This window comes from Ciona robusta, chromosome 7, assembly GCF_009617815.1.
Source record: "Ciona robusta chromosome 7, ASM961781v2".
Lineage (NCBI taxonomy): Eukaryota > Metazoa > Chordata > Ascidiacea > Phlebobranchia > Cionidae > Ciona > Ciona robusta.
This window is the reverse complement of record NC_143241.1, coordinates 4,830,011-4,844,941: the sequence shown is the minus strand read 5'-3', so window position 1 is coordinate 4,844,941 and position 14,931 is coordinate 4,830,011. Positions and strand designations below refer to the sequence as shown.

The 14,931-nt window shown below is 35.5% G+C and overlaps 4 protein-coding genes across 5 annotated transcripts; 1 reads left to right on the top strand and 3 right to left on the bottom strand.

The window, feature by feature from the left end:
• Positions 1–360: 360 nt before the first annotated feature.
• On the top strand, positions 361–1,637 carry LOC149734035 (protein LZIC-like). Of its 2 annotated transcripts, none has more exons than XM_089880435.1 (4): positions 361–592; positions 658–790; positions 899–1,093; positions 1,319–1,637. In XM_089880435.1, the coding sequence occupies exons 1-4, from the start codon at positions 495–497 to the stop codon at positions 1,454–1,456; spliced, it is 564 nt and encodes a 187-aa protein (XP_089736561.1). In that variant the 5' UTR covers positions 361–494; the 3' UTR covers positions 1,457–1,637. The 2 variants fall into 2 exon arrangements, with proteins under 2 accessions (XP_089736561.1, XP_089736562.1); XM_089880436.1 differs by lacking the exon at positions 1,319–1,637 and adding an exon at positions 1,174–1,311.
• A 224-nt stretch (positions 1,638–1,861) lies between these two features.
• LOC149734034 (serine hydrolase-like protein) lies at positions 1,862–4,621 on the bottom strand. The gene has a single exon (XM_089880429.1). It carries the CDS (start codon positions 3,594–3,596, stop codon positions 2,649–2,651), a length of 948 nt encoding a protein of 315 aa, XP_089736555.1. The 5' UTR covers positions 3,597–4,621; the 3' UTR covers positions 1,862–2,648.
• On the bottom strand, positions 3,708–5,864 carry LOC149734033 (serine hydrolase-like protein). Its single transcript, XM_089880430.1, has one exon. It carries the CDS (start codon positions 5,592–5,594, stop codon positions 4,662–4,664), a length of 933 nt encoding a protein of 310 aa, XP_089736556.1. The 5' UTR covers positions 5,595–5,864; the 3' UTR covers positions 3,708–4,661.
• A 113-nt stretch (positions 5,865–5,977) lies between these two features.
• On the bottom strand, positions 5,978–14,640 carry LOC149734032 (solute carrier family 23 member 1-like). Its single transcript, XM_089880417.1, has 13 exons — positions 13,245–14,640; positions 12,450–12,575; positions 11,893–12,059; positions 11,043–11,226; positions 10,517–10,698; positions 10,131–10,254; positions 9,621–9,757; positions 8,410–8,577; positions 8,069–8,189; positions 7,699–7,871; positions 7,268–7,449; positions 6,851–6,977; positions 5,978–6,404 (listed from the first exon to the last, which is right to left on the bottom strand). Exons 1-13 carry the CDS (start codon positions 13,323–13,325, stop codon positions 6,326–6,328), a joined length of 1,851 nt encoding a protein of 616 aa, XP_089736543.1. The 5' UTR covers positions 13,326–14,640; the 3' UTR covers positions 5,978–6,325.
• Positions 14,641–14,931: the final 291 nt, after the last annotated feature.

Sequence of the window (14,931 nt, the reverse complement as noted above, 5' to 3'; positions counted from 1 at the left end):
TGGTTCTTTTACGGGCCAGTCCAAACAGTGTTAATTAAAATTCATTATGCGGGCGAGAAGCCGTTTAAAATCACTGCAGTCTCTGAAAATTTTGCGGCCACCTGAGATCTTTAAAGAGCGAACATTCGTTAATGATACAACGTTAACATTCTTCGCGATGTTATTGTAACGTAATAAAGAAAGTAGTATATGAGAGAAGAAATTGTGTTTCTTTTTTCTTCGTAAAAGGCCTTTTCGGCAAAAAAACGCATAACACATTTTTCATTCAAGTTTTGTTATTAAATTGTTAACTTTGTGTAATACGGTATGTATACGTTTAAAAAATCCCATAGATTTTTCTAATTTAAATTTATTGTTTTAAAACAAAATTGAATTTTTTTATGTATGTGGCGAAAGATCCGAGAAACTTTACATTATATTTAAAAGAGTAGAAGTTCAAAGTTCTGCCATTCAAAACAAAATTTACAGATCATATGTAATCAAAAATAGTTAACATGTCACGTGGAACAACCGAATCTAAAGTACTGCAAAAGAATTTGCAAGACCAGATAGACAGGCTTGTCCAACAACTTGCAGACTTGGAGGAATCAAAGTAAATGAAATGCTACATTTTAAACCGTATTGGTATATGTAAATGACATTGCTTTGGTAATTTAGAGATGATTTAGAAGACGAATATGAAGAAATGAAAAGTGAAACTATAGAACAACTAAAAGAAGTCCGAGAATCACTTCAAAAGATGGTGAAAGGAGATGTATCTTTGGTTGATGATGTCAATGCTATGCAAATAGTAAGTTTGCTCATGAACATATTATTAAACTATTATTTAATAAAACTGTGTATATTCATGCCGACTTACAAAGATTTGGTGCATAATTATGTAGTTATTCTATTATAGGCCATTCAGGCTGCTATCTCAGATGCTTTCAAGACCCCTGAGGTGATAAGACTCTTTGCAAAGAAGGAGCCTGGTCAATTAAGAACAAGGCTCAGTGGAATTGAAAGGGATTTTAAAATTGGCAAGCTGGTCAAAGATGATTACAATCAACAAAAAGTAGAGATTCTGACTGCCGTAAAAAAACTAGGAGACACAGTAAGCATTAAATAACTTATCTACTATAATTATCTGTACCTTTAATTTGTATTTGAGGAACCTGGTATTTTTGCATTCAGAGTCCTGACTCCAACATTCCAAACTTACAAATCACACGGAATATAAATTCACCACAGAAGTGAGAAGCTATGTACCAGTGCAACTCGCATGTGCCACCGAATTTGAGAAAAATTATCAATAGTTGTAAACATTGTTTTTTTACAGCTCACAACTGAAGAACAAATGTTTCTATCACAAAACAGTTCAACGTCATTAAGCAACTTTCAAAATGTAGACGATTCTTCGGAAGCAACACAAGTTTTAGCAGCAGCTGGAAATGAGATTCGATCTCAAAAACATTGAGTTACTTACTTTATCCCAGATTTTTAATATAACATGGTGAAGTTGTCACTGTGTTCTATCATTGCTAAACACAATGAGTTTATTGTTATTCCAATAATCATATAATATATTATTGAGTTAACATAATTCTTATATTTTATGATCCATTTTCTATTAATAAACAAAATTGTCGCAGAAAAAATATTCTTCAATAAAGAGGCCTGCTGCAGATTTTGGATTGAAGGTGACAGAGCTAAGCCCTGACAGCCAGGTATTTAAAATCTGTAAAAGAAAGCATAGTCAATTTTCAAAACAGTGGCTAGGTGAAAAGCATTAGTTCCGAAAGCAGCAACTTTTACCCTTGTGTATAAACCTTTCTAAATCAACACAAAACCTTCCCTTGAGTATTAACTCCCTAAAAGAAAATATAATTAGTGATATTTATTTATATTTCACAAAATTGCATAATATTTTATAAAAGCATAGAGCAGGATCATGAAATTAACTGTAAATAATTGTATAGTTGCTATAAAAGGCTTCAGAACTTATTGCAATAGAGAATACTTTATTACATATTAAAAAATTAAACTTAATCATTCCATGTTAATAAATGTACAACTCCTGAGAATTTGGCATGATACAGTTCTTGTACAGATATATAGTAATAGTATCAATGGTAGTTTTTCCAACATAAGCACAAGGTAATAGTGATTAAGATACTAAATTGAAATAAAAAGTTTGCTGAGATATAAGTATTTAGGTACATAGTGGGACACATATTATGAATGGAATTTTTTTAAAACAAGGAAATTGATGAATTATTATAAATACATCATACATGATATTAATTATAAAAACATGATATTACTGGACAAGGTGAGTCTAAAAGGTGCGTCCAGCAGGCCTGTATAATTTTACGTTTTTTTAGGATTTAGCTTGCTCAGACAAGGTATAGGTATGTTAGTTGACATACTTTACACAAAAAAAACAATATTATAGCACACATAGTACCAATGATTTTTTAGTACACAGAGAACAGCTTTGAGGGTTTGGTTAAGTGAGGTATATGAGTTGCGGTACAATAAAGAAGTATCAATGTCAATGCACCACAGTAAGTTTTTAAAATGGTTATGACTCTTATGAGTTAAAAAGTATTCAGTAGCCTATTGTAATCATTTTTAGCTTGACAAATACTTTTCCCAACTTATGTTTGTTACATTTTTGGTGCAATGTGAAAATCTTGATTTAGAATTTTGGTAACTTCATTTGCAACAATTTCAGGTTCAAGAAGATGGACAAAGTGATTTCCTTTTACTTTAATAAACACATGGTTTGGTCTTTCAAATAAACCCATTTCTTTGTGCATCCTGTCCACCCCCACACTTTTTTTCAAGCCGTTTTCGGGTAAAATATGATATATTGGCATATTTGCTTTCTTGGTAAACACAAGAGCATCCTCCACCTCTTTGTAATGTATGTGCACTTTTACAACTCGTACGTCTCTTCTGATTTTATATTTGCCATCTTTTTCTTTTGAAAGTCCTCTCTCTAAAAGAATATTTGCAGCTTCATCATCTAAAGCTTTATTAGAAGCTTGCAACCGAGATTTGGCCTCATTGAATGTGTAAACAGGGTAAGATACTTTTCCTTCAACATCCAAATGGTGTTCAATGCCAACCCTCTGTAAATCTATAATTTCTAAGTTCTGAGAATTCTGAAATCCTGCAATACCAATAGAATCAAGGAGAATAATCTTTTCCACCATTTTAGGAAACACTGCAGCAAAGAATGCCACAGTAGACCCTCCCAAACTATGCCCTAGAGCAATGAAACTTTTCCAACCCATATATTGTGCTATGCCATATATCATAGAAACATAACTATAAACTGAGTAAAACACCCCAGGTGGTAAACTAACTGAATGTCCATGTCCAATCATATCCATTGCAACATAATAGTGATTCTTTGGTAAAAGTGGAATAAGCTTCTCAAAAGTATTACAGTTGTCTTGCCAGCCATGTAAACACAAAACAGGAGGATCTTTTGGGTTTCCAAAAGCTCTTCCACACAGAATACCAACATTAATTGGGACCTTTATCTCTCTGCTTATACCACGCTTAGTTGTGCAGATATACGATGGCCCATCTTGCTTTAAAACCATAATTTCAAATAATATGACAAATTTAAATAAATCATCCACTATTGCAACTACACATACTCCTAATATGTTGCAATTTTTAACTCTTTCATATCTCCTACACTCTACAGTAAATCTATGGAATTAAAATAACAGGTTTGTATTAACACTGAATTAAATTAAAAAATATATTTCTTAAGGCTACTAATTATTAAAGGTGATTGCATATAATCATTTTGTTAAAGAGCAGTTATTATTTTGAATGAAAATAGGGTAGTAAAGTAAACGCAAATGACACACTTAATACATAGGATAATTTAAAAGAGGCACAGTAGACAAAATACAAGTGCAAGATGAACTTTAATCTCAATTAATATTTTACCACACAGCAGTTGCATAAAGACCTAAATCATTGAATACAAAGGTAGTAATGGATTAAATTAAATGAATAAGTCAGAATACAGTGTAAGGCCAATGAATAATAGGTGTCAATTTTTAAAACAGGAGAGACATTAGGTTTTAGCTCCTCAGTTTTAAGAATAAAACAAATCTACTATGCTGTTGGGGTGTTTTTTTTAAAAGCATTAAAGTCCTTATGGTTGATGACTATTACTGCATTTCAGAAATGAAACACCACATTATGGTAAAAATTAAAAAAGCCTGAGGCCAAGAAGGTATTGCAATAGTATAGTAGTGCAATGCTATAGTAATGCAAATTAGCAATGGTATAGTAATGCAATGGCATAGTAATGTAGTATTATAGTAATGCAATAGTATAATAATGTAATGGTAAAGTAATGAAATAAAATTAAAAAAAGCCTGAGGCCGAGAAGGTATTGCAATAGTAGTGCAATGCTATAGTAATGCAATGGCATAGTAATGTAATATTTTAGTAATGCAATAATATAATAATGCAATGGTATAGTAATGAAATAGTGTAGTAATGTAATAGTATAGTAATTCAATGGTATAATAATGCAATGGTATAGTAATGCAATTGTATAGTAAAGTAATAGTATAGTAATGCAATGGTATAGTAATGCAATTGTATAGTAAAAAATCAAATCATCTGAATAAAACTGCTGCAAATTACATTTTGGAAGCAACCTTAACACCACCATTAAGAACTTTTGTCACTACATCTGCAACTCCTTGTGGTTCACTTAAATGCGCAAAGTGGTTTCCTTTCACCTCAATATAAACATGATTTGGCTTATCAGATAAACCTAAATGTTTATCGTTTTCCAACAAATTATGGCTGTTTTTGAAACCATTAACTGCTAATAGGTGATAAGTTGGTGCCTTAAGTTTCTTGATGCACAATACTGCCATTTCTTCACTAATGAAATGTGGAAGTTTTGCAATTCGTTTATCTCTTCTAACTTTATATTTGCCATCTTTTTCCTTTGAAATTCCCCTCTCTAAAAGAATATCTGCAGCTTCATCATCTATAGCTTTGTTAAAAGCTTGCAACCGAGATTTAATTTCAGGGTAAGTATAAAGACGGTCCGAACTTTTTTCATTGGTTTGTAAAACATTTTCAACTCTTGAACGAAGCATTTTTATAGCTTGTGACAATGGATACCAAAATATCCTACTTTCAATCAAGATTAACTTTTCTATCATTTCTGGAAATACAGCAGCAAAACAGATCAGAATACATCCCCCTAAACTATGACCCAAAGCTGTAAAACTTTTCCAACCCATGTATTTGGCCATGCCATGTATCATTGCAATATAATTCCGAAGATCATACATCATCTCAGATGGTAAACCAACTGAATGTCCATGTCCAATCATATCCATTGCAACATAATAGTGATTCTTTGGTAAAAGTGGAATAAGCTTCTCAAAAGTATTACAGTTGTCTTGCCAGCCATGTAAACACAAAACAGGAGGGTCTTTTGGATTTCCAAATGCTCTTCCACACAGAATACCAACATTAATTGGGATCTTTATCTCTCTGCTTATACCGCGTTTAGTTGTGCAAATATACGATGGCCCATCTTGCTTTGAGTCCATGTCCTAATTTCCAATCCAATTTATTAAATTCCAATTGTAACTAATTTTAATGCTTATGCGTATAGCGTATATTTCCCCTTTTAAAAAATCTTGTTTTAAAATGCTGCCTTTTTAACCAGAACGAACGGCTGCAGTATATCCTGCTTTGTAATTACCTTTGCCAACCGATTTCAAAACGAATGTGGTTGCTTCCTTTACCAAACTGTTAATGTTTATATGCCGTCTTGCGTATCGGGCTACTGTATACATCTGTTGTATACGAGGAAAAACAGTAGCAAAACAATAATGTTAGAAGCAAAGAATCTCTTTGGCTAGAAGAGAGCTAAACTCTAATCAATGGGCACGTTCCAATATAAAAAGGATTGATAAAGGCGAAGATACCATTGCGTACCCAACATCTGTTTTTATTAATAAATCAGTACCAGTGTAAATTTGCCTAAGTATGTGAATATATAGGTAGATTAGGTTGTTTTGTTAGCCATACAGAAATAATCACAAGCAAAGTTACGTGCACGATAATTTGTAAGCGAGTCCATACAAAGTATAAAATAGGAAAACCGTTTTATTTAAAAAGGGAGTCAGGAAAAGCATTTTAAACTACCCATAAGTTTTTCAAACCCAACGCCAATAGTCAAGGCGTCGCTGTTGTCTTAAGCGAGAAAGTCTACACAAAAAGTCACTGAAAAGACGTTTAAACATTGTTTAAAACGTTTAAACTCTGCCGTTCGTTTCTACTCTTTAGGGTTGTTTTCTGCCGAATTTTCTGCATTGCTTTTGTAACCGGGCATAAACGGAAAGTAACGGGAAAACCTGTAAGAAATTGATTCTGTAAAACGCCACAAATATATAACTTAGCATAATATAGGCCTACATTTTATTTTTCTCTTCGAATACAGTAGCGAAGATCAAATTAGTTTAAACAAAGTAAGAAATAAGGCGACAAAATCACAGTTATTAAAAACACGCTACTGGTAAAACATGCATATAGTAAGATGGGGGAAAATGAGACACCTTTTCATTCTATTTTATCGTCCCATTTGGTAGTAAACAAAGAAAGTGCAAAGAATTAAAAAATCTGTATTCTCACGATTCTTATAGACTGTTGCTAATTGTTTAGGAAAAACGATCAGGATTTTGTATATTATGAGCTAAAGGTGTCCCATCTTCCCCACTCTACTATATATAAACGTGTTTATATGCGCACTCCAGTGTGAACGTGTTACTCATATTTATAGAACCAACTTTGGTTTACAAACCTGCAACAAGTAGTCGGAAAAGGAAGATTATAACTTTCATCAATTTCAGATAAATCGCCGCTCTCTTTATTTTCGCTTTCTTTGTGGTGAACGTTAAAAGCTTTTAAACCACGCTCCGATTCAGTACCTTGAGAAATGGGACAGTTGTCATTACAGATTTATTACAAACTTGATCAATTTGCAATGTACAGTGAGGATGGGGTATAATGTTTCATGTTTTTATTCTCTTCTACCGTCTCATTTGGTAGAAAACAAAGAATAATCACAGAATAAAAAAACCGCATCCACACGTTTTAAAAGAATGTTGTCAATTGTTAAAACCAAGGTTAGAAAATACGGGATATAATGAACTAACGGCATCCATCTTACATAACAAAATTATAAAACACAGAAAAAAGATGTTTAAAGATATTTTACCTGGCAAAGTGTTGTCCAGGAAAAATCCTACCACCCCTCCTACTAACATGGCGGACGACAGAATGATTGTGAATATTTGATCCAGTTCAGTGACTCCAGTATTGATGGCAGAAGAATTTGCTTTGGCCCAATTTGCCACAGACAACCCCATAAACAAGGAGACTCCAATGACAAAGATGTTTCTACAGTTGTAAAATATTAGAAACACAAATATATATATGTAGTGGAAATATGTAGTGGAAATATGCAGTAGAAATATGTTAGAAAATAAAAAATAAAAATATAACGGTTATAATATGCTAGAAACCTCACTTAATACGGAAACTATACATGTCTGACGGCGTGGTACTAATCATTCATTCAATGATAGCAGAGTGAAGTCACAAAGTTTTATTTCTTCCGCACAATTACAGCTAAAATAAAGTTCCCACCTGTTCGAATCGAGGTCAACGTACTTCAGATTAGATAGTCCGACCGCTGATATCATTCCAAACATAATGTAAAACATTCCTCCAATAACAGGATCAGGTACAGTGACAAATATACTTCCGAACTTACTGAAATACCCAAGAATCATAAACAGGACACCTGCAGTTTGAAGAACCTGGAATATAAAACAAAGCGTTCTGTAGACCGCCGTACTAAAAGTTTCATTCGTAACAAAACCTCGGAAGCGGGCGTCATAGATGTATGAAACAGAACATCCGTACGTTTTTATGTTACTGAAGTTACCACGCTATGCATTTAACCACTTAAATAGGTTCTACAAATAGTGCTGTGAGTCACGAAGCATAAACTTACTCTTCTGCTTCCTACACGAGTTATCCCGATTGCGGCAACATTTTGACTGAACGAGGTTGTCCCAGATCCAGTACCGATAAGTCCAGCCAGCATAACTCCGATTCCTTCCATCATTATTCCTCTAAAAGTAAATGTTTTTAACCATGAGGAAAACATTCATCACGCTGTAAGATTCGAGAAGCTATTTAGGCGATTGTAAAGAAAAATACTAAACATACGAGGATGCCTGAATCAATATCCATTATTTATTATCGCCTACCGAGCGACGACTGTCCTCATGATACTTGCTTATTATTTCCGCGAGTATAATAAGATACATTCCTTCATACTACGCTGCTAACCTGTTCAAGGCATGACTTGGAGGTGGTGGTACACCAGCAAGGCGAGCACAAGCGTGGTAATCACCAATCGATTCAACAGTACCCGCTATTATAGCAGCCAGCATTCCAATAAAACCACCGACTGTAACAACAGGTAAACCCCATTGTCCTGGGTAGGGAAAGCGGAACCTATAGAATAAAATTTTAAGTGTGTATAAGATCTGCTGGCGTTTGTTCATTATATGGTAATAAAGGGCGTTATGTACGTCTGGCATATACGGCTCGAGATATCATCCGGGCTTGTCTTCACGTGTGCTGTCCAAGTCCAAATAGGCGCGTAAGTACTACACCAAGCAATTAACTCCCCCTAACCCCCCCCCCCCCCCCCAACCAATAATCGAAGCGTATAAAAGAGAAATTCGATTAGTTGAATGAATGCATTAATGTATAAATTACTTTATCCTTGCGTGCTTGTGGCCGGAAACGACAGTCGTTAAACACGGGTGTTCTGCTTCATACACCTTGTGGCAGCTTACGAGTTACCAGATATGTTACTTTGTGGGTGGTTATATTTTTTGATTTTTTATATGTGACTAATAATTTGGACAACCCATTAGTATAACCGCTGGGTTGGAGCGATTGCCCAAGTGGCGTGCTAACCAATTGCAGTGGTGCGGCGCCGGACGTTAAAGAAACAAATATGCTGGCTGCAGACCAGTCTGTCTTTTAGATTGGCTATACGGGTTACATACTAGGCTAACTTAACGAACCGAGACATTTTTGTGGTTAGTGAGACCTTGAACCCAAGAACCGTGCCCTAAAATTGTTGTTATACCCTGTCACGCAAGGATACCCAAGGTTCTAAGCTATACATTCGTGGCTACGAATACTCAAGTGTTAGGCCAGGTAAAAAACAATTAAGCCATGTAAAAAATAATTAAGTGATAGATAACTAACTTCCTTTTAAACTTCTTGTCAATAAGTAGGATGGGGGAGATGGGACACCTTTAGCACATACTACTCAAATATCCTGATCGTTTTTTAAACAATTAACAACGGTCTATGGGAGTCGTAGGAATACAGTTTTATAATTCTTTGAGTGTTCTTTGTTTACTACTAAATGTGACGAGAAAATAGAATAAAAAGGTGTCCCAACTACTTTACATATATAAACTATATTAGGCTGTAATGTAAAAACTAAAATACACTAAAATCAAAATTAACATGCTTACCATGGACTATTATGTATAACATTGGATCGAATATCTGTTCTTGCTCTATAATATGGCTTGGTTGCATCATTTGGAAATACATTTGTAATGGTAAATATGTAGCAGAGCAACCACGCCGATAATAAAGCAATCAGTACCTGCAAAAGAATTTGAGAAAATTTGTAGCGGGGTGGGGGAAGATGTGACATATTTTCGTTTTGTTTCTCATCCCATTTGGTATAGTAAACAAAGAACATACGAAAATTTTTTAAACCGTATCCTCATCACGACTCATAGACCGTTGTTAATTGTTTAAAACACGATCAAACTATTTAGATGTGTTAAAGGTATCCCGTCTACATGTAGGTGTCTTCTTATATACAGACGATTTATTTGTATAGATTTGATGCTTACAACATCAAATTATACTACAGACATACCCTACAACCGTTATGTAGTAATGCACCTTATGTACAAGTGTTACAGTGTAATAGTATAACAGATCTATGGAGACTACACCCAAAAGCTTACCGGGAACATTCTAAAGAATCCACTTTTCCCGATGTAACATTTTCGACGATGAAAACTGAACTTTGTAAAGGGAATGGTCACGTTTTTCAAGTACTGGGAACATAGAGTCAACACGACAATTGTGCTAAAAAATAGAACTTTTGTTTAGGTATGTAATTCTGTCGGATGAGAGACTGCGTGACATGTCAAGGTTAAACGGTGGTTAGCAAACTACATTTGGTTCAGAGTTTAAGGGTTCAAGGCTCCATATTGCTATCAAGGTCTTATAAAACTATAATAGATGAACCATTGAGACAACACACATATAACACCAAACATAACAGCCTACAACTTACAGCTGTTGTTTCACTATTTAAAAAACATGTTTAGTTTTAGTTTTAACTCACAAAAAAGCAATTCCCCATTGTACTTTGGCATTGTTGGCCGCAGTTGCAAAAAGGTCTAACCCGATTAACGTGATAGTAGGTACGATGGTCAGTGGGCCGATATACCTCATAAGAAACCCGATTGCTCCTGTCGCACCTAGAATAACTTCTAAAATAGCGGCAACCGCAATAGCTCCCTGTACCTGTGTAATGGTACATTATATAAAGAGTATGGGGGAAATAAGGGACATCTTTAGCACATAATATTCAAGTATCGTGTTTCAAACAACTAACGTGAAAGTGCGATTTTATAATTCATTAAATATTCTTTGTTTACTACGAAATAGGACGCGAATAGACAGTCCTTTAGGGGCCAATGAGTTTGAGGTCACATGTCTTTGTCCAGAAAACATACGTCCACCATGTTGGCAGTTCCGAGGCTTGAACCCAATACCATTATAGAGAGGTATACGGGTTAACCACTGCGTCACGGCACCGGCAAAAGTTTTATTTAGATCAAATCAAATTTGTGTATGCAAATACCAACTTCTCTCATTCTGCGATGCCATACTTCTTCTCCATCGACGATGAGACCACTGTCGTTGTACAGCGTCACAGTCGTATTCATGTAACCGATAGGAAGCGCAGGAGGGCACTGGTTATGCGGGAGCGATAAAATAGCGATCGAGGGTGGAAGAAACGAGAATGAGTTTCCTTGCATAATCGGTAGCCTGCGCAAGCAAAAAGCATCACGTTGAATACGTACATGATACAAGCATCATATCCATATTCGTTGATTATATCACTATCTATTTTATTTTAAATGAGTTAGATTCAACGGCGAGGCACGACATTTTAGAATCTTTTACGTTCAAAAACATGTTTTATTAAACGTACATGGTACATGTATAAGGGAGCGAGGCTCGAGGGCCTATACAGAATGGCAAACATTATTGTTACCCAAGATTTAGACTAGAGTCAGCCTATTACCCTATAGGTATCGGATATAGAGTTTATGTAAGTTTAGACCCGGTAACCCAGCACCCCTATTAATATTGTCGCCCATTTATCCTTGCGTGTCAATGTGTTGTAGAGCAATGTGTTGTAGGTTATACCATGGGGGATATTACAGCGCAGCGTATATATCGTACACTTGATGCTAAATGCCACTGCGTGTAGTTACTGGTCGCATTCGCTGTCATTATGTTCAAGGACACTCAAGGCCTTAAAGGAGCAGACCAACTCGAGTGCTTTTGGTTTGCTATGTCTACAAAATACCAAATAAAATACCGAATATGCCGCTCTTTAAAAAACCTCGTTATAACGATTGTCGTTACTCAGCCATGCAAGAATAAAACAAGTTACATTTATTATGTCATTGTTTCATTCATCTTTACCTGTTTCCTATGGTGGTTTGAATCAATGTGCATGCCCCGGACACCACGAACGTTGTGCTGATCAAACTGGCACGACCGACGTCACCCATTGCGTCATTAGGAATGCACAACATTGAAGCAAGTATCAAAGGAACGCCAACCAAGGACCCGATAGCGAGCAAGTAATGCTGTGAATACCACATACCACAAGTAAATAGGTCAAGCGTGAGATATTTAGGGTGTCTTAGGGTGCTTTGTTCAAACTAAAGCTGAAGCGCGTTTTGGTAGCTTAACAAATGAGACAGCTATTTAAATACAAACATAACAAAGCTTGCTTTAGACAAAGCTTGCCTTTTAAAAAATGGGCAACCTATACATAACAAAGCTTGCCTTTTAAAAAATAGGCAACCTATAAAACCTAAAAAACTAGTATACACCCGTATTTAGATATTCAACAGCAAAACAATAATGTTTCAATGACATTCGTTTAAATTTAATTTGATCTCCACTAATATGGTAATGAAATGAACAATTTTCACCTATGTTACGTTTATGTTTGCTTGCTACAGTTTACATACCTGTAGCCCGAAAGCTATACAAAGATACCATGAGGGTACGTCGTTCAATCCATATAATAAACCCGATGACGATTGTGGAGTCTCGTCTGTGGCTGTTTCTATTTCCTGGTTCGTACTCTTTTCCTCCTAAGTGGGGAAAACATGTTTTTATTTATTTAGAATGTTGTTCGTTTATACAAAACGGCTATTAAGTTTTAATAGGGTGGGGGAAGATGAAACACCTTTTCAATTCTTGTCCGTAGAAGTAGACCGTTGTTAATTGAGTAAAACACGATGGCAATATTTGGATTATGTTCTTAAGGTGTCCCATCTTACCCCCACAGTACTATAGTACTTTGATGAAAGGTGGATACCGTAAAAACAGATAGCGGGCAAGCGGTTGTTGATATACCCATAGTGAAGTATATACTATGATATAACACACGTTTTTACCGGATTACAATTAACAACTGTAATTTCGGTTTACAAGTCTCCTCGAGGCAGGACACACCTAATTAATAAAGTTTTTACTTAAGAGGTTTACAAAAAGTTTCGTAAGTCAATTTTTCTCTTTTTTTCTCAACAACATTTTCTTCCAATTACATCTGTTTTTATACTCGATATCAATTATTTCTACTACATTCTGGGTTAACAGTCGCGTTTTTATTTTACACTTTTACCCCAGTAGTTTTACACGTAGCGCGTGTTTTAACGACTATCGTTTTGCTTCGAATTCCGTTCCTTCGCAGTTCTAATTAGACTTATCTTGGTTACTTTGTATTCGAAAAGATAAATTATTTTTTATTACGCTCTTACCTGTTCAAATGCTTTGTTTACATAGCTTCCTGGTTTTGAGACAGGATCAATGCATTCTACGGTTATTTCATGCTCTGTCATCTCAAATGAACTCAATAATATTCCACATACAGATAACAAGCTATTTCTGCTTGCTTATATTGGTAATTAGGAAATTATTTCTATAAAAAAATGTTGCTGGGTTGGAGCAATTGTCGTTAAGTCTTGCCCTAGGGCACAAACGCCTACAATGGTACCAGCGACTATGGCCCTAAATTCATTAGGCTACCTCTGGGTGAGAGGGAGGCGCGCTAACCACTTTGCCCATGGGCCCGAGCACCAGATGTGCTCTCCAAGAAAATGTGTGTTGCTTTTATGCTTGCCAAGGGAAATAAGCTTCATAGTTGCTACTGGTGCGGCTTGTTTAATAGCGAACTTGTGCGTGGCTGTTTGAACAGGTCTTAAGACTTCATTATAAACAACTCAGGTTTTTGTTTCACTTTGAATTTAGCTATGACTGATGAAGAATAATCGAAGAGAAGACTTGAATGAGTATTTATAGAGTAGGGTGGGGTAAGATGGGTAACCTTTTTATTCTATTTTCTCGTCTCATTAGGTAATAAACCAAGAACACTTAAAAAAAAACTTAGCCTCATGACTCCTATAGACCGTGTTAATTTTTAAAAACACGATCAGGATATTTGAACATTATGTGCTATCGATTTCCCATCTTTCCCCACCCTACTAGATAGCTTAAACCTGGCAAAACGTAACTACTTGAATATATGATTGAATATTCTGTTTCACGCATTTTTTGCCAGCCAATCAATTATCACCTATAAACATTATTTTTTTTCTGTAGCTAACAATTTGGACAACTCATAAGATAACACCGGGTTTTAGCAATGGCCGTTAAGCGTCTTTTACCAAACCACACCCACGTCCATATTTCCTGAACTCGGACCGTTAAGTTGACCGTATTGTCTGTGATATTTGACTTACATCAATCAAATCCTGAATCTAGCTTCTGAACTCGGACCATTACTTTGAACGTATTGTCCCTGATATTTGACTACCCACCCGGATCTGGCTTGCAAAGTTTAACCTTAGCTTTACGTTGTCTCACTATATCTGGAGCCGACGCTTTATTCATCAATCTTTGGCTACGTTCTTTAAATTGTTTATACCTTTTTAAAATTATAAGTTTTAGTTATGCTGACAATTAACCCTTTAACGGCAATGCGCTCAAAGCAAGATGACGTTAGAATGTCAGAATAGGCTGGTACTACGTTAACGGCCTACTGTAGGCTATCTGAACTGTTTTTTTGTCTCATTCTTGTACGCGGTTACAAATGAAGCAAAAATGTCCCAAGTTTCCAAAACACCACTGACCTTGCTACTCTCATTACACAACGACAACTGGATGAACTAAACTTGTTCTGTAAACCAGAAACCTGCCATAAGAAAAAGGCACACCAGTTTATCGCGTCCATTAACTGCACAAATATGCAGGAAGAAAATGCGTACAGCAGGCGGCGAAATACGCTCAGCGCAAAAATGCATAGAAAACAATACAAAATAATAGTGGGCCGAAGTCTAACATAAATCTGACTATTTGAATAAATAAATCACTCATTTACCCGTTAATTGCCTTCACTTAATTACTCGTGGTGAGCAACAATAAATAACCATGGCCTATTAGAAACAT